Genomic DNA, 18,325 nt, shown 5'->3' with positions numbered 1-18,325 from the left:
ACCCTCCCATATAATTTCCCATGAATACTCAACAAACTTATACCTCTGTAATTTGAGCACTCACTTTTATCCCCTTTGCCTTTGTACAATTGCACTATGCAAGCATTCCGCCAATCCTCAGGCACCTCACCATGAGTCATACATACATTAAATAACCTTACCAACCAGTCAACAATACAGTCACCCCCTTTTTTTATAAGTTACACTGCAATACCATCCCAACCCGCTGCCTTGCCAGCTTTTATCTTCCGCAAAGCTTTTTACTACCTCTTCTCTGTTTACCAAGTTATTTTCTCTAACCCTCTCTTTGCACACCATCTCGATCAAAACACCCTATATCTGCCACTCTGTCATCAGACACATTCAACACACCTTCAAAATACTCACTACATCTCCGTCTCACATCACCACTACTTGTTATCACCTCACCATTATCCCCCTTCACTGAAGTTCCCATTCATTCCCTTGTTTTACGCAATCTGTTTACCTCCTTCTAAAACATCTTTTTATTCTCCCTAGAATTTAATGATACTCTCACCCCAACTCTCATTTGCCTTCTTCCTATGCATTCTTCACTTTTCGTAGAAGGCGACTAAAGGGGACGGGAGCGGGGGGCTGGAAACCCTCCCCTCCTTGTATTTTAACTTTGTAAAAGGTGAAACAGAAGAAGGAGTCACGCGGGGAGTGCTCATCCTCCTCGAAGGCTCAGATTGGGGTGTCTAAATGTGTGTGGATGTAACTAAGATGAGAAAAAAGGAGAGATAGGTAGTATGTTTGAGGAAAGAAACCTAGATGTTTTGGCTCTGAGTGAAACGAAGCTCAAGGGTAAAGGGGAAGAGTTGTTTGGGAATGTCTTCAGAGTAAAGTCAGGGGTTAGTGAGACAACAAGAGCAAGGGAAAGAGTAGCACTACTCCTGAAACAAGAGTGGTCGGAGTATGTGATAGAGTGTAAGAAAGTAAAACTGAAAGTTGATGCATATGCACCTGGGCATGAGAAGAAAGATCATGAGAGGCAAGTGTTTTGGGAGCAGCTGAGTGAGTGTGTTAGTAGTTTTGATGCACGATACCGGGTTATAGTGATGGGTGATTTGAATGCAAAGGTGAGTAATGTGGCAGTTGAAGGAATAATTGGTGTGCATAGGGTGTTCAGTGTTGTAAATGGAAATGGTGAAGAGCTTGTAGATTTATGTGCTGAAAAAGGACTGGTGATTGGGAGTACCTGGTTTAAAAAGAGAGATATACATAAGTATACGTATGTAAGTAGGAGAGATGGCCAGAGAGCGTTATTGGATTACATGTTAATTGATAGGCGCGCGAAAGAGAGACTTTTGGATGTTAATGTGCTGAGAGGTGCAACTGGAGGGATATTTGATTATTATCTTGTGGAGGCGAAGGTGAAGATTTGTAGAGGTTTTCAGAAAAGAAGAGAGAATGTTGGGGTGAAAAGAGTGGTGAACGTAAGTGAGCTTGGGAAGGAGACTTGTGTGAGGAAGTACCAGGAGACTAAGTGCAGAATGGAAAAAGGTGAGAACAAAGGAGGTAAGGGGAGTGGGGGAGGAATGGGATGTACTTAGGGAAGCAGTGATGGCTTGCGCAGATGCTTGTGGCATGAGAAGTGTGGGAGGCGGGCAGATTAGAAAGGGTAGTGAGTGCTGGGATGAAGAAGTAAGATTATTAGTTAAAGAGAAAGAGAGAGGCATTTGTACGAGTTTTACAGGGAAATAATGCAAATGAGTGGGAGATGTATAAAAGAAAGAGGCAGGAGGTCAAAAGAAAGGTGCAAGAGGTCAAAAAGAGGGCAAGTGATACTTGGGGTGAGAGAGTATCATTAAATTTTAGGGAGGATGAAAAGATGTTTTGGAAGGAGGTTAATAAAGTGTGTAAGACAAGGGAACAAATGGGAACTTCAGTGAAGGGGGCTAATGGGGTGGTGATAACAAGTGTTGATGTGAAGAGGAGATGGAGTGAGTATTTTGAAGGTTTGTTGAATTTGTTTGATGATAGAGTGGCAGAAATAGGGTGTTTTGATCGAGGTGGTGTGCAAAGTGGGAGGGTTAGGGAAAAAACTTGGTAAACAGAGAAGAGGTAGTAAAATCTTTGCGGAAGATGAAAGCCGGCAAGGCAGCAGGTTTGGATGGTATTGCAGTGGAATTTATTAAAAAATGGGTGGACTGTATTGTTGGCAGGTTGGTAAGGTTATTTAATGTATGTATGACTCATGGTGAGGTGCCTGAGGATTGGCAGAATGCTTGCACAGTGCCATTGTACAAAGGCAAAGGGGATAAAAGTGAGTGCTCAAATTACAGAGATATAAGTTTGTTGAGTATTCATGGGAAATTATATGGGAGGGTATTGATTGAGAGGGTGAAGAAATGTACAGAGCATCAGATTGGGGAAGAGCAGTGTGGTTTCAGAAGTAGTAGAGGATGTGTGGATCAGGTGTTTACTTTGAAGAATGTATGTGAGAAATACTTAGAAAAGCAAATGGATTTGTATGTAGCATTTATGGATCTAGAGAAGTCATATAATAGAGTTGATAGAGATGCTCTGTGGAAGGAATTCAGAATATATGGTGTATGAGGCAAGTTCTTAGAAGCAGTGAAAAGCTTTTATCGAGGATGTAAGGCATGTGTACGTGTAGCAAGAGAGGAAAGTGATTGGTGCTCAGTGAATGTAGGTTTGCAGCAGGGGTGTGTGATGTCTCCATGGTTGTTTAATTTGTTTATGGATGGGGTTGTTAGGTAGGTGAATGCAAGAGTCTTGGAAAGAGGGGCAAGTATACAGTCAGTTGTGGATGAGAGAGCTTGGGAAGTGAGTCAGTTGTTGTTTGCTGAAGATACAGCACTGGTGGCTGATTCATGTGAGAAACTGCAGAAGCTGGTGACTGAGTTTGGTAAAGTGTGTGAAATAAGAAAGTTGAGAGTAAATGTGAATAAGAGCAAGGTTATTAGGTACAATAGCATTTAGGGACAAGTCATTTGGGAGGTAAGTTTGAATGGAGAAAAACTGGAGGAAGTGAAGAGGTTTAGATATCTGGGAGTGGATTTGGCAGCGGATTGAACCATGGAAGCAGAAGTGAATCATAGGGTAGGGGAGGGAGCGAAAATTCTGGGAGCGTTGAAGAATGTGTGGAAGTCGAGAACATTATCTCGGAAATCAAAAATGGCTATGTTTGAAGGAATAGTGGTTCCAACAGTGTTATATGGTTACGAGGCATGGGCTATGGATAGAGTTGTGCGGAGGGTGGATGTGCTGGAAATGAGATGTTTGAGGACAATATTTGGTGTGAGGTGGTTTGATCGAGTAAGTAATAATAAAGTAAGAGAGATGTTATTTTTATTTTATTATACTTTGTCGCTGTCTCCCGCGTTTGCGAGGTAGCGCAAGGAAACAGACGAAAGAAATGGCCCAACCCACCCCCATACACATGTATATACATACGTCCACACACGCAAATATACTTACCTACACAGCTTTCCATGGTTTACCCCAGACGCTTCACATGCCCCGATTCAATCCACTGACAGCACGTCAACCCCGGTATACCACATCGCTCCAATTCATTCTATTCCTTGCCCTCCTTTCACCCTCCTGCATGTTCAGGCCCCGATCACACAAAATCTTTTTCACTCCATCTTTCCACCTCCAATTTGGTCTCCCTCTTCTCCTCGTTCCCTCCACCTCCGACACATATATCCTCTTGGTCAATCTTTCCTCACTCATTCTCTCCATGTGCCCAAACCATTTCAAAACACCCTCTTCTGCTCTCTCAACCACGCTCTTTTTATTTCCACACATCTCTCTTACCCTTACGTTACTTACTCGATCAAACCACCTCACACCACACATTGTCCTCAAACATCTCATTTCCAGCACATCCATCCTCCTGCGCACAACTCTATCCATAGCCCACGCCTCGCAACCATACAACATTGTTGGAACCACTATTCCTTCAAACATACCCATTTTTGCTTTCGGAGATAATGTTCTCGACTTCCACACATTCTTCAAGGCTCCCAGAATTTTCACCCCCTCCCCCACCCTATGATCCACTTCCGCTCCCATGGTTCTATCCGCTGCCAGATCCACTCCCAGATATCTAAAACACTTCACTTCCTCCAGTTTTTCTCCATTCAAACTCACCTCCCAATTGACTTGACCCTCAACCCTACTGTACCTAATAACCTTGCTCTTATTCCCATTTACTCTTAACTTTCTTCTTTCACACACTTTACCAAACTCAGTCACCAGCTTCTGCAGTTTCTCACATGAATCAGCCACCAGCGCTGTATCATCAGCGAACAACAACTGACTCACTTCCCAAGCTGTCTCATCCCCAACAGACTTCATACTTGCCCCTCTTTCCAAAACTCTTGCATTCACCTCCCTAACAACCCCATCCATAAACAAATTAAACAACCATTTTTTTTTTTTTTTTTTTTCTTTTTGCTTTGTCGCTGTCTCCCGCGTTTGCGAGGTAGCGCAAGGAAACAGACGAAAGAAATGGCCCAACCCACCCCCATACACATGTATATACATACGTCCACACACGCAAAATATACATACCTACACAGCTTTCCATGGTTTACCCCAGACGCTTCACATACCCCGATTCAATCCACTGACAGCACGTCAACCCCGGTATACCACATCGCTCCAAATCTCTATTCCTTGCCCTCCTTTCACCCTCCTGCATGTTCAGGCCCCGATCACACAAAATCTTTTTCACTCCATCTTTCCACCTCCAATTTGGTCTCCTCTTCTCCTCGTTCCCTCCACCTCCAACACATATATCCTCATGGTCAATCTTTCCTCACTCATTCTCTCCATGTGCCCAAACCATTTCAAAACACCCTCTTCTGCTCTCTCAACCACCCTCTTTTTATTTCCACACATCTCTCTTACCCTTACGTTACTTACTCGATCAAACCACCTCACACCACACATTGTCCTCAAACATCTCATTTCCAGCACATCCATCCTCGTGCGCACAACTCTATCCATAGCCCACGCCTCGCAACCATACAATATTGTTGGAACCACTATTCCTTCAAACATCTCATTTTTGCTTTCCGAGATAATGTTCTCGACTTCCACACATTCTTCAAGGCTCCCAGAATTTTAGCCCCCTCCCCACCCTATGATCCACTTCCGCTTCCATGCTTCCATCCGCTGCCAGATCCACTCCCAGATATCTAAAACATTTCACTTCCTCCAGTTTTTCTCCATTCAAACTCACCTCCCAATTGACTTGACCCTCAACCCTACTGTACCTAATAACCTTGCTCTTATTCACATTTACTCTTAACTTTCCTCTTTCACACACTTTACCAAACTCAGTCACCAGCTTCTGCAGTTTCTCACATGAATCAGCCACCAGCGCTGTATCATCAGCGAACAACAACTGACTCACTTCCCAAGCTCTCTCATCCCCAACAGACTTCATACTTGCCCCTCTTTCCAAAACTCTTGCATTTACCTCCCTAACAACCCCATCCATAAACAAATTAAACAACCATGGAGACATCACACACCCCTGCCGCAAACCTACATTCACTGAGAACCAATCACTTTCCTCTCTTCCTACACGTACACATGCCTTACATCCTCGATAAAAACTTTTCACTGCTTCTAACAACTTTCCTCCCACACCATATATTCTTAATACCTTCCACAGAGCATCTCTATCAACTCTATCATATGCCTTCTCCAGATCCGTAAATGCTACATACAAATCCATTTGCTTTTCTAAGTATTTCTCACATACATTCTTCAAAGCAAACACCTGATCCACACATCCTCTACCACTTCTGAAACCACACTGGTCTTCCCCAATCTGATGCTCTGTACATGCCTTCACCCTCTCAATCAATACCCTCCCATATAATTTACCAGAATACTCAACAAACTTATACCTCTGTAATTTGAGCACTCACTCTTATCCCCTTTGCCTTTGTACAATGGCACTATGCACGCATTCCGCCAATCCTCAGGCACCTCACCATGAGTCATACATACATTAAATAACTTTACCAACCAGTCAACAATACAGTCACCCCCTTTTTTAATAAATTCCACTGCAATACCATCCAAACCTGCTGCCTTGCTGGCTTTCATCTTCCACAAAGCTTTCACTACCTCTTCTCTGTTTACCAAATCATTTTCCCTAACCCTCTCACTTTGCACACCACCTCGACCAAGACACCCTATATCTGCCACTCTATCATCAAACACATTCAACAAACCTTCAAAATACTCACTCCATCTCCTTCTCACATCACCACTACTTGTTATCACCTCCCCATTTGCGCCCTTCACTGAAGTTCCCATTTGCTCCCTTGTCTTACGCACTTTATTTACCTTCTTCCAGAACATCTTTTTATTCTCCCTAAAATTTAATGATACTCTCTCACCCCAACTCTCATTTGCCCTTTTTTTCACCTCTTGCACCTTTCTCTTGACCTCCTGTCTCTTTCTTTTATACATCTCCCACTCAATTGCATTTTTTCCCTGCAAAAATCGTCCAAATGCCTCTCTCTTCTCTTTCACTAATACTCTTACTTCTTCATCCCACCACTCACTATATATATATATATATATATATATATATATATATATATATATATATATATATATATATACATATATACATTTATTTATCTCAGGGGATGGGAGAGAAAGAATACTTCCCATACATTCCTCGTGTCGTAGAAGGCGACTAAAGGGGACGGGAGCGGGGGGCTTGAAACCCCCCTCCCCTCTTTTTATTTTAACTTTCTGAAAGGGGAAACAGAAGAAGGAGTCACGTGGGGACTGCTCATCCTGCTCGATGGCTCAGATTAGAGTGTTTAAACATGTGTGGATGTAACCAAGATGAGAAAAAAGGAGAGATGGGTTGTATGTTTGAGGAAAGGAACCTGGATATCCGTTTTGTCTCTGAGTGAAACGAAGCTTAAGGGTAAAGGGGAAGAGTGGTTTGGGAATGTCTTCAGAGTAAAGTCAGGGGTTAGTGAGAGGACAAGAGCAAGGGAAGGAGTAGCACTACTCCTGAAACAGGAGTGTTAGGAGTATGTGATAGAGTGTAAGAAAGTAAACTCTAGAATTATATGGGTAAAACTGAAAGTGGATGGAGAGAGATGGGTGATTATTGGTGCATATGCACCTGGGCATGAGAAGAGAGATCATGAGAGGCAAGTGTTTTGGGAGCAGCTGAGTGAGTGTGTTAGTAGTTTTGATGCATGAGACTGGGTTATAGTGATGGGTAATTTGAATGGAAGGGTGAGTAATGTGGCAGTTGAGGGAATAATTGGTGTACATGGGGTGTTCAGTGTTGTAAATGGAAATTGTTAAGAGCTTGTAGATTTATTTGCTGAAAAAGGACTGGTGATTGGAAATACCTGGTTTAAAAAGAGAGATATACATAAGTATACGCATTTAAGTAGGAGAGATGGCCTGAGGGTGTTATTGGATTACGTGTTAATTGATAGGCGTGCGAAAGAGGGACTTTTGGATGTTTACGTGCTGAGAGGTGCAACTGGAGGGATGTCTGGTCATTATCTTGTGGAGGCAAAGGTGAAGATTTGTAGAGGTTTCCAGAAAAAAAGCGAGAATGTTGGGGTGAAGAGAGTGGTGAGAGTAAGTGAGCTTGGGAATGAGACTTGTGTGAGGAAGTACCAGGAGAGAATAAGTACAGAATAGAAAAAGGTGCAAACACAGGACACAAAGGGAGTGGGGAAGGAATGATGTATTTAGGGAAGCATTGATGGCTTGCGCAAAAGATGCTTGTGGCATGAGAAGCGTGGGAGGTGGGGAGATTAGAAAGGGTAGTGTGTGGTGGGATGAAGAAGTAAGATTATTAGTGAAAGAGAAGAGAGTGTCATGTGGACACTCTTTGCAGGGAAATAATGCAAATGACTAGGAGAGGTATAAAAGAATGTGACAGGAGGTCAAGAGAAAGGTGGAAGAGGTGAAAAAGAGGGCAAATGAGAGTTGGGTTGAGAGAGTATCATTAAATTTTAGGGAGAATAAAAAAATATTTTGGAAGTAGGTAAATATAGTGTGTAAGACGAGAGAACAAATGGGAACTTCAGTGAAGGGGGCTAATGGGGAGGCGATAACAATTAGTGGTGATGTGAGAAGGAGATGGAGTGAGTATTTTGAAGGGTTGTTGAATGTGCTTGATGATAGAGTGGCAGATATAGGGTGTTTTGGTCGAGGTGGTGTGCAAAGTGAGAGGGTTACGGAAAATGATTTGGTAAACAGAGAAGAGGTAGTAAAAGCTTTGTGGAAGATGAAAGCCGGCAAGGCAGCAGGTTTGGATGATATTGCAGTGGAATTTATTAAAAAAGGGGGTGACTGTATTGTTGACTGGTTGGTAAGGTTATTTAATGTATGTATGACTCAAGTGAGGTGCCTGAGGATTGGCGGAATGCGTGCATAGTGCCAATGTATAAAGGCAAAGGGGATAAGAGTGAGTGCTCAAATTACAGAGGTATAAGTTTGTTGAGTATTCTGGTAAATTATATGGGAGGGTATTGATTGAGAGGGTGAAGGCATGTACAGAGCATCAGATTGGGGAAGAGCAGTGTGGTTTCAGAAGTGGTAGAGGATGTGTGGATCAGGTGTTTGCTTTGAAGAATGTATGTGAGAAATACTTAGAAATGCAAATGGATTTGTATGTAGCATTTATGGATCTGGAGAAGGCATATGATAGAGTTGATAGAGATGCTCTGTGGAAGGTATTAAGAATATATGGTGTGGGAGGCAAGTTGTTAGAAGCAGTGAAAAGTTTTTATTGAGGATGTAAAGCATGTGTACATGTAGGAAGAAAGGAAAGTGATTGGTTCTCAGTGAATGTAGGTTTGCGGCAGGGGTGTGTGATGTCTCCATGGTTGTTTAATTTGTTTATGGATGTGGTTGTTAAGGAGGTGAATGCAAGAGTTTTGGAAAGAGGGGCAAGTATGAAGTCTTTTGTGGATGAGAGAGCTTAGGAAGTGAGTCAGTTGTTGTTCGCTGATCATACAATGCTGGTGGCTGATTCATGTGAGAAACTGCAGAAGCTGGTGACTGAGTTTGGTAAAGTGTGTGAAAGAAGAAAGTAAAGAGTAAATGTGAACAAGAGCAAGGTTATTAGGTACAGTAGGGTTGAGGGTCAAGTCAATTGGGAGGTAAGTTTGAATGGAGAAAAACTTGAGGAAGTAAAGTGTTTTAGATATCTGGGAGGGGATTTGGCAGCGGATGGAAGCATGGAAGCGGAAGTGGATCATAGGATGGGGGAGGGGGCAAAAATCCTGGGAGCCTTGAAGAATGTGTGGAAGTCGAGAACATTATCTCGGAAAGCAAAAATGGGTGTGTTTGAAGGAATAGTGGTTCCAACAATGTTGTATGGTTGCGAGGCGTGGGCTATGGATAGAGTTGTGCGCAGGAGGGTGGATGTGCTGGAAAAGAGATGTTTGAGGACAATGTGTGGTGTGAGGTGGTTTGATCGAGTAAGTAATGTAATTGTAAGAGAGATGCGTGGAAATAAAAAGAGTGTTGTTGAGAGAGCAGAAGAGGGTGTTTTGAAATGGTTTGGGCACATGGAGAGAATGAGTGAGGAAAGATTGACCAAGAGGATATATGTGTCGGAGGTGGAGGGAACGAGGAGAAATGGGAGACCAAATTTTAGGTGGAAAGATGGAGTGAAAAAGATTTTGTGTGATCGGGGCCTGAACATGCAGGAGGGTGAAAGGAGGGCAAGGAATAGAGTGAATTGGAGCGATGTGGTATACCGGGGTTGACGTGCTGTCAGTGGATTGAATCAAGGCATGTGAAGCGTCTGGGGTAAACCATGGAAAGCCGTGTAGGTATGTATATTTGCGTGTGTGGACGTGTGTATGTACATGTGTATGGGGGGGGGGTTGGGCCATTTCTTTCGTCTGTTTCCTTGCGCTACCTCGCAAACGCGGGAGACAGCGACAAAGTATAAAAAAAAAAAAAAAAAAAAAAAAATATTATATATTTATTATTATTATTTTGCTTTGTCACTGTCTCCCGCGTGTGCGAGGTAGCGCAAGGAAACAGACGAAAGAAATGGCCCAACCCGCCCCATACACATGTATATACATACATGTCCACACACGCAAATATACATACCCATACATCTCAATGTACACATAAATATACACACACAGACACATACATATATACACATGCACACAATTCACACTGTCTGCCTTTATTCATTCCCATCGTCACCTCGCCACACATGGAATAACATCCCCCTCCCCCCTCATGTGTGCGAGGTAGCGCTAGGAAAAGACAACAAAGGCCCCATTCGTTCACACTCAGTCTCTAGCTGTCGTGCAATAATGCCCGAAACCACAGCTCCCTTTCCACATTGAGGCCTCACAAAACTTTCCATGGTTCACCCCAGACGCTTCACATGCCCTGATTCAATCCATTGACAGCACGTCGACCCCAGTATACCACATCGATCCAATTCACTCTATTCCTTTTCCGCCTTTCACCCTCGTGCATGTTCAGACCCCGATCACTCAAAATCTTTTTCACTCCATCTTTCCACCTCCAATTTGGTCTCCCACTTGCCTCATTCCCTCCACCTCCGACACATATATCCTCTTGGTCAATCTTTCCTCACTCATTCTCTCCATGTGCCCAAACCATTTCAAAACACCCTCTTCTGCTCTCTCAACCACGCTCTTTTTATTTCCACACATCTCTCTTACCCTTACATTACTTACTCGATCAAACCACCTCACACCACATATTGTCCTCAAACATCTCATTTCCAGCACATCCACCCTCCTGCACACAACTCTATCCATAGCCCATGTCCCGCAACCATACAACATTGTTGGAACCACTATTCCTTCAAACATAGCTATTTTTGCTTTCCGAGATAATGTTCTCGACTTCCAAACATTCTTCAAGGCTCCAAGGATTTTCGCTCCCTCCCCCACCCTATGATTCCCTTCCGCTTTCATGGTTCCATCCGCTGCCAGATCCACTCCCAGATATCTAAAACACTTTACTTCCTCCAATTTTTCTCCATTCAAACTTACCTCCCAGTTGACTTGACCCTCAACTTTACTGTACCTAATAACCTTGCTCTTATTCACATTTACTCTTAACTTTCTTCCTTCACACACTTTACCAAACTCAGTCACCAGCTTCTGCAGTTTCTCACATGAATCAGCCACCAGCCCTGTATCTTCAGTGAACAACAACTGACTCACTTCCCAAGCTCTCTCATCCACAACAGACTTCATGCTTACCCCTCTTTCCAAAACTCTTATATTCACCTCCCTAACAACCCCATCCATAAACAAATTAAACAACCATGGAGACATCACACACGCCTGCTGCAACCCTTCATTCACTAAGAACCAATCACTTTCTTCTCTTCATACACGTACACTTGCCTTACATCGATAAAAACTTTTCACTGCTTCTAACAACTTGCCTCCCACACCATATATTCGTAGTACCTTCCACAGAGCATCTCTCTAAACTCTATCATATGGCTTCTCCAGATCCATAAATGCTACATACAAATCCATTTGCTTTTCTAAGTATTTCTCACATACATTCTTCAAAGCAATCACCTGATCCACACATCCTCTACCACTTTTGAAACCACACCGCTCTTCCCCAATCTGATGCTCTTTACATGCCTTCACCCTCTCAATCAGTACCCTCCCATATAATTTACCAGGAATACTCAACAAACTTTTATCTCTGTAATTTGAGCACTCATTCTTATCCCCGTTGCCTTTGTACAATGGCACTATGCACACTTTCCGCCAATCCTCAAACACCTCACCATGAATCATACATACATTAAATAACCTTACCAACCAGTCAACAATACAGTCACCCCTTTTTTAATAAATTCCACTGCAATACCATCCAAACCTGCTGCCTTGCCGGCTTTCATCTTCCGTAAAGCTTTTAGTAACTCTTCTCTGTTTACCAAATCATTTTCCGTAACCCTCTCACTTTGCACACCACCTCGACCAAAGCACCCTATATCTGCCACTCTATCATCAAACACATTCAACAAACCATCAAAATACTCACTCCATCTCCTTCTCACATCACCATTACTTGTTATCACCTCCCCATTAGCCCCCTTCACTGAAGTTCCCATTTGCTCCCTTGTCTTACGCACTTTATTTACCTCCTTCGAAAACATCTTTTTATTCTCCCTAAAATTTAATGGTACTCTCTCACCCCAACTCTCATTTGCCCTCTTTTTCACCTCTTGCACCTTTCTCTTGACCTCCTGCCTCTTTCTTTTATACATCTCCCACTCATTTACATTATTTCCTTGCAAAAATCGTCGAAATTCCTCTCTCTTCTCTGTCACTAATAATCTTTCTTCTTCATCCCACCACTCACTACCCTTTCCAATCAACCCACCTCCCACGCTTCTCATGCTACAAGCATCTTTTGCGCAAGCCATCACTGCTTCCCTAAATACATCCCATTCTTCCCCCACTGCCCTTTGTTCTCACCTTTTTCTATTCTGTACTCAGTCTCTCCTGGTACTTCCTCACACAAGTCTCCTTCCCAAGCTCACTTACTCTCACCACCCTCTTCACCCCAACATTCTCTCTTCTTTTCTGAAAACCCCTACAAATCTTCACCATCGCCTCCACAAGATAATGATCAGACATCCCTCCAGTTGCACCTCAGCACATTGACATCCAATAGTCTCTCTTTCGTGCACCTATCAATTAACGCGTAATCCAATAACGCTCTCTGGCCATCTCTCCTGCTTACATACGTACACTTATGTATATCTCGCTTTTTAAACCAGGTTTTCACAATCACCAGTCCTTTTTCAGCACATAACTCTACAAGCTCTTCACCATTTCCATTTACAACACTGAACACCCCATGTATACCAATTATTCCCTCAACTGCGACATTACTCACCTTCCCATTCAAATCACCCATCACTATAACCCGGTTTTGTGCATCAAAACCACTAACACACTCATTCAGCTGCTCCCAAAACATTTGCCTCTCATGATCTTTCTTCTCCTGCCCAGGTGCATATGCACCAATAATCACCCATGTCTCTCCATATTTTTATTTATTTATTTATTTTGCTTTGTCGCTGTCTCCTGCATTTGCAAGGTAGCGCAAGGAAACAGACGAAAGAAATGGCCCAACCCACCCCCATACACATGTATACACATACACGTCCCCACACGCAAATATACATACCCATACATCTCAATGTACACATATATATATACACACAGACATATACATATACACACATGCACACAATTCACACTGTCTGCCTTTATTCATTCCCATCGCCTTCTTGCCACACATGGAATAACATCCCCCTCCCCCCCATGTGTGCGAGGTAGCGCTAGGAAAAGACAACAAAGGCCCCATTCGTTCACACTCAGTCTCTAGCTGTCATGCAATAATGCCCGAAACCACAGCTCTCTTTACACATCCAGGCCCCACAGAACTTTCCATGTTTTACCCCAGACACTTCACATGCCCTGATTCAATCCATTGACAGCACGTCGACCCCGGTATACCACATCGATCCAATTCACTCTATTCCTTGCCTGCCTTTCACCCTCCTGCATGTTCAGGCTCCGATCACTCAAAATCTTTTTCACTCCATCTTTCCACCTCCAATTTAGTCTCCCACTTCTCCTCGTTCCCTCCACCTCTGACACATATATCCTCTTGGTCAATCTTTCCTCACTCATTCTCTCCATGTGCCCAAACCATTTCAAAACACCCTCTTCTGCTCTCTCAACCATGCTCTTTTATTTCCACACATCTCTTTTACCCTTACATTACTTACTCGATCAAACCACCTCACACCACATATTGTCCTCAAACATCTCATTTCCAGCACATCCACCCTCCTGCGCACTACTCTATCCATAACCCACGCCTCCATATATATATATATATATATATATATATATATATATATATATATATATATATATATATATATATGTATATATATATATATGTGTGTGTGTATGCACCTGGTTAGGAAAAGAACGAGCATGATAGGCAAGTGTTTTGGGAGCTGCTGAGTGAGTATGTTAGCAGCTTTGATTCACGAGACCGGGTTATATTAATGAGTGATCTGAACGCAAAGGTGAGTAATGTGGCAGTTCAGGGTATAATTGGTGTATATGGGATGTTCATTGTTGTAAATGGAATGGGTGAAGAGCTTGTGGATTTGCTGAAAAATGACTGGTGATTGGGAATACCTGGTTTAAAAAGAGATATACATGAGTATACGTATGCGAGTAGGAGAGATGCCGAAAGGGCATTATTGGATTACGTGTTAATTGATAGGCATGAAAAAGAGAGACTGTTGGATGTTAATGTGCTAAGAGGGACAGCTGGAGTGATTTCTGATCACTATCTTGTGGAGACGAAGGTGAAGATTTGTATAGGTTTTTAGAAAAGAAGAGAGAATGTTGGGGAGAAGAGAGGGGTGAAAGTAAGTGAGCTTGGAAAGGAGACTTGTGTGAAGAAGTACCAGGAGAGATTGAGTGCAGAATGGCAAAAGGTGAGAGCAAATGACATAAGGGGTGTGGGGGAGGAATGGTATGTATTTAGGGAAGCAGTGATAGGTTGTGCAAAAGAAAGAAAGTTAAGATATATATATATATATATATATATATATATATATATATATATATATATATATATATATATATATAAATGTGTGTGTGTGTCAGAGGTGGAGGGAATGAGGAGAAGTAGGAGACCAAATTGGAGGTAGAAGGATGGAGTTAAAAAGATTTTGAGCGATCGGGGCCTGAACATGCAGGAGGGTGAAAGGTGTGCAAGGAATAGGGTGAATTGGAACGATCTGGTATACTGGGTTCGATGTTCTGTCAGTGGATTGAACCAGGGCATGTGAAGCATCTGGGGTAAACCATGGAAAGTTTTGTGGGGCCCGGATGTGGAAAGGGAGCTGTGGTTTCGGTGCATTACACATGACAGCTGGGGACTGAGTATGAATGAATGCGACATTTTTGTCTTTTCATAGTTCTACTTTTCATGCACGCGGGGGGAGGGGGGTGTCATTTCATGTGTGGCTGAGTGGTGATGGGAATGGATGAAGGCAGCATGTATGAATATGTACATGTTTATATGTATATGTCTTTGTATGCATATGTACGTATATGTTGAAATGTATAGGTATGTATATGTGCTGGTGTGTGGGTGTTAATGTATATACATGTGTATGTGGGTGGGTTGGGCCATTCTTTCATCTGTTTCCTAGTGCTGCCTTGCTAACATGGGAGACAACGTCAAATGTATATCATAATAAAAAGAATAAATAAATTTTGAATAGTGTTGGGCTTAGGATGCCTCCTTGTGGGGTTATGTTCTCGAGGGGCTTGTAGGTCGACTTGACCCCCTGAAAACTGACCTTTCTGCCTTTGAAAGCACCAATGAAGGTATTCACTTATGCTTTTAGATTTAGTCTCCTTATCAAAATATTTCTCCCTCTTGCTAGCAGGACATATTGCAGAGGAAAAATGTAGGATTTGAATATTTAAAAAAGTCTTTCTGAGGTGTTGTTTTGTGAGTATTTTTTTCATGGTTTTCCTGCTATGCCCTAACTTCCCATCTTTTTGAAAATTCTCTCTCTCTCTCTCTCTCTCTCTCTCTCTCTCTCTCTCTCTCTCTCTCTCTCTCTCTCTCTCTCTCTCTCTCTCTCTCTCTCTCTCCTTAGGGGTTAATGCCTGGCTCTGCAGATTTTGAGTTCCTGGATGGTGGGACTAAATGGGTATATAATATTTGTGGCAGTCTCAAATTAGCTGAGATTGGGTACAAAATGAGCAAGCTGCAGCATCGATTTCAGAGGGGATGGCAAATTGTGAGGAAGGCCAGTGCTTCCTCACTGGAAATGATGAAGCTTGACAGGTCGAAACCCCAAATTTCCTAAAGGTATTCTCTAGAATGTTTCTCATGCATGTAGGTTGCTGCCTCAGGGGAATAATTTTTTTATATTGAAAACCTTCATTTCTGCCTTTTCTATCTGTTTCTTGTACCCTTTTTATCTTTCATTTGAGGCTTGAAGTGAGCCTTTGACATAAGAAAAGGAATGATTAGCAGGAGTAATTATACTGTGATGATTTTCAGAAACATATACTGGTAACGATGATTTTCTTATTTTTAAGGTGATAACAAGAATGTAGGTGAGGCTCTTGTAGTAGCAGCTGGAGGAGTCCAATGAACTATAATGCTTCCGGCTTCTGATATGCTTCCACTACAAGATGAAACTGTCACTATAGAGCCCCAGTATGATGGTGTCATCATGTTGAGCCCTGAGGCTGTGTTGTTTAGTGATGCAAAGCCCCGCCCTGATGGTAGCAAAGTATACCATGTATTTGAGCGGACCATAGGTGAATCACCACGAGATGAGGCAGTTCAGAGTGAGGACTTCCAATTCAGACGAGAGCAGCTATTCTCACAGGCACATGAGAACACTCTGCATGATATACAGCAGGTAAGCACAGGCTACTGTTTGGAAGGCAACATTTTATAAGGATTTTTTTCACCAGATTTATAATGTTTGAAGTATTCTAATATACTTGAATGCTGTTTCCCGTATTATTGAGGTAGTGTCGAGAACTGAGGAAGAAAGGTTGCATCCACTGACGTCTATTCTCTATCAAGTCATGTGAAATGCACCGAAATCACGGCTCCCTATTCACATCCAGGCTCCACAGACCTTTCCATGGTTTACCCCAGACACTGCTCATGCCCTGGTTCAGTCTGTTGACAGCACATTGACCCCATTATACCGCATCATTCCAATTCACTTTATCCTATGCTTGTAGATTTATGTGCTGAAAAAGGACCGGTGATTGGGAGTAAATACCTGGTTTAAAAAGAGAGATATACATAAGTATACGTATATAAGGAAGAGAGATGGCCAGAGAGCATTATTGGATTACGTGTTAATTGATAGGCGCACGAAATAGAAACTTTTGGATGTTAATGTGCTGAGAAGTGCAACTAGAGGGATGTCTGATCATTATCTTGTGGAGGCAAAGGTGAAGATTTGTAGAGGTTTTCAGAAAAGAAGAGAGAATGTTGGGGTGAAGAGAGTGGTGAGAGTAAGTGAGCTTGGGAAGGAGACTTGTGTGAGGAAGTACCAGGAAAGACTGAGTACAGAATGGAAAAAGATGAGAACAAAGGACGTAAGGGGAGTGGGGGAGGAATGGGATGTACTTAGGGAAGCAGTGATGGCTTGCGCAAAAGATGCTTGTGGCATGAGAAGCGTGGGAGGTGGGCAGATCAGAAAAGGTAGTGAGTGGTGGGATGAAGAAGTAAGATTATTAGTAAAAGAGAAGAGAGAGGCATTTGGACGATTTTTGCAGGGAAATAATGCAAATGAGTGGGAGATGCATAAAAGAAAGAGGCAGGAGGTCAAATGAAAGGTGCAAGAGGTGAAAAAAAGGGCAAATGAGAGTTGGGGTGAGAGAGTATCATTACATTCTAGGGAGAATAAAAAAATGTTTTGGAAGGAGGTAAATAAAGTGCTTAAGACAAGGGAACAAATGGGAACTTCAGTGAAGAGGGCTAATGGGGATGTGATAACAAGTAGCGGTGATGTGAGAAGGAGATGGAGTGAGTACCTTGAAGGTTTGTTGAATGTGTTTGATGATAGAGTGGCAGATATATGGTATTTTGGTTGAGGTGGTGTGCCAAGTGAGAGGGTTAGGGAGAATGATTTGGTACACAGAGAAGAGGTAGTATAAGCTTTGCGGAAGATGAAAGCTGGCAAGGCAGCGGGTTTGGATAGTATTGCAGTGGAATTTATCAAAAAAGGGGGTAACTGTATTATTGACTGGTTGGTAAGGTTATTTAATGTAAGTATGACTCATGGTAAGGTGCCTGAGGATTGGTGGAATGCTTGCATATTTGCCATGTACAAAGGCAAAGGGGATAAAAGTGAGTGCTCTTAGATTACAGAATTATTAAGTTGTTGAGTCTTCCTGGCAAATATCAAATTATATGGGAGGGTATTGATCGATGAGAGTGGAAGCATGTACAGAGCTCAGACTGGGAAGCGCTTAGCGTTGGTTTCAGAAGTGGTAGAGGATGTTGTGGGTATGGTGTGTAGGTATGTATATTTGTTTTCGGTGTGTGGACATGTCATGTATATACAATGTGTATGGGAGTGGGTTGGGCCATTTCTTTCGTCTGTTTCCTTGCGCTACCTCGCAAACGCGGGAGGCTAGCAACAAATCAAAAAGAAAAAAAAGTATATATATATATATTATATATATATATATTT

The 18,325-nt window shown here is 42.5% G+C and overlaps 1 protein-coding gene across 1 annotated transcript in view; it reads left to right on the top strand.

The window, feature by feature from the left end:
• LOC139758526 (uncharacterized) overlaps positions 1 to 18,325 on the top strand; it is a 78,448-nt gene that overhangs the window by 23,492 nt on the left and 36,631 nt on the right. Inside the window, exon 2 of the mRNA XM_071680046.1 lies at positions 16,200 to 16,553. Within this exon, the coding sequence (XP_071536147.1) occupies positions 16,262 to 16,553 (292 nt within the window). The 5' untranslated portion in view covers positions 16,200 to 16,261. The remainder of the gene's footprint in view (positions 1 to 16,199; positions 16,554 to 18,325) is intronic.

Source organism: Panulirus ornatus, chromosome 30, assembly GCF_036320965.1.
Source record: "Panulirus ornatus isolate Po-2019 chromosome 30, ASM3632096v1, whole genome shotgun sequence".
Lineage (NCBI taxonomy): Eukaryota > Metazoa > Arthropoda > Malacostraca > Decapoda > Palinuridae > Panulirus > Panulirus ornatus.
This window is presented reverse-complemented; position numbering and strand designations above follow the sequence as displayed.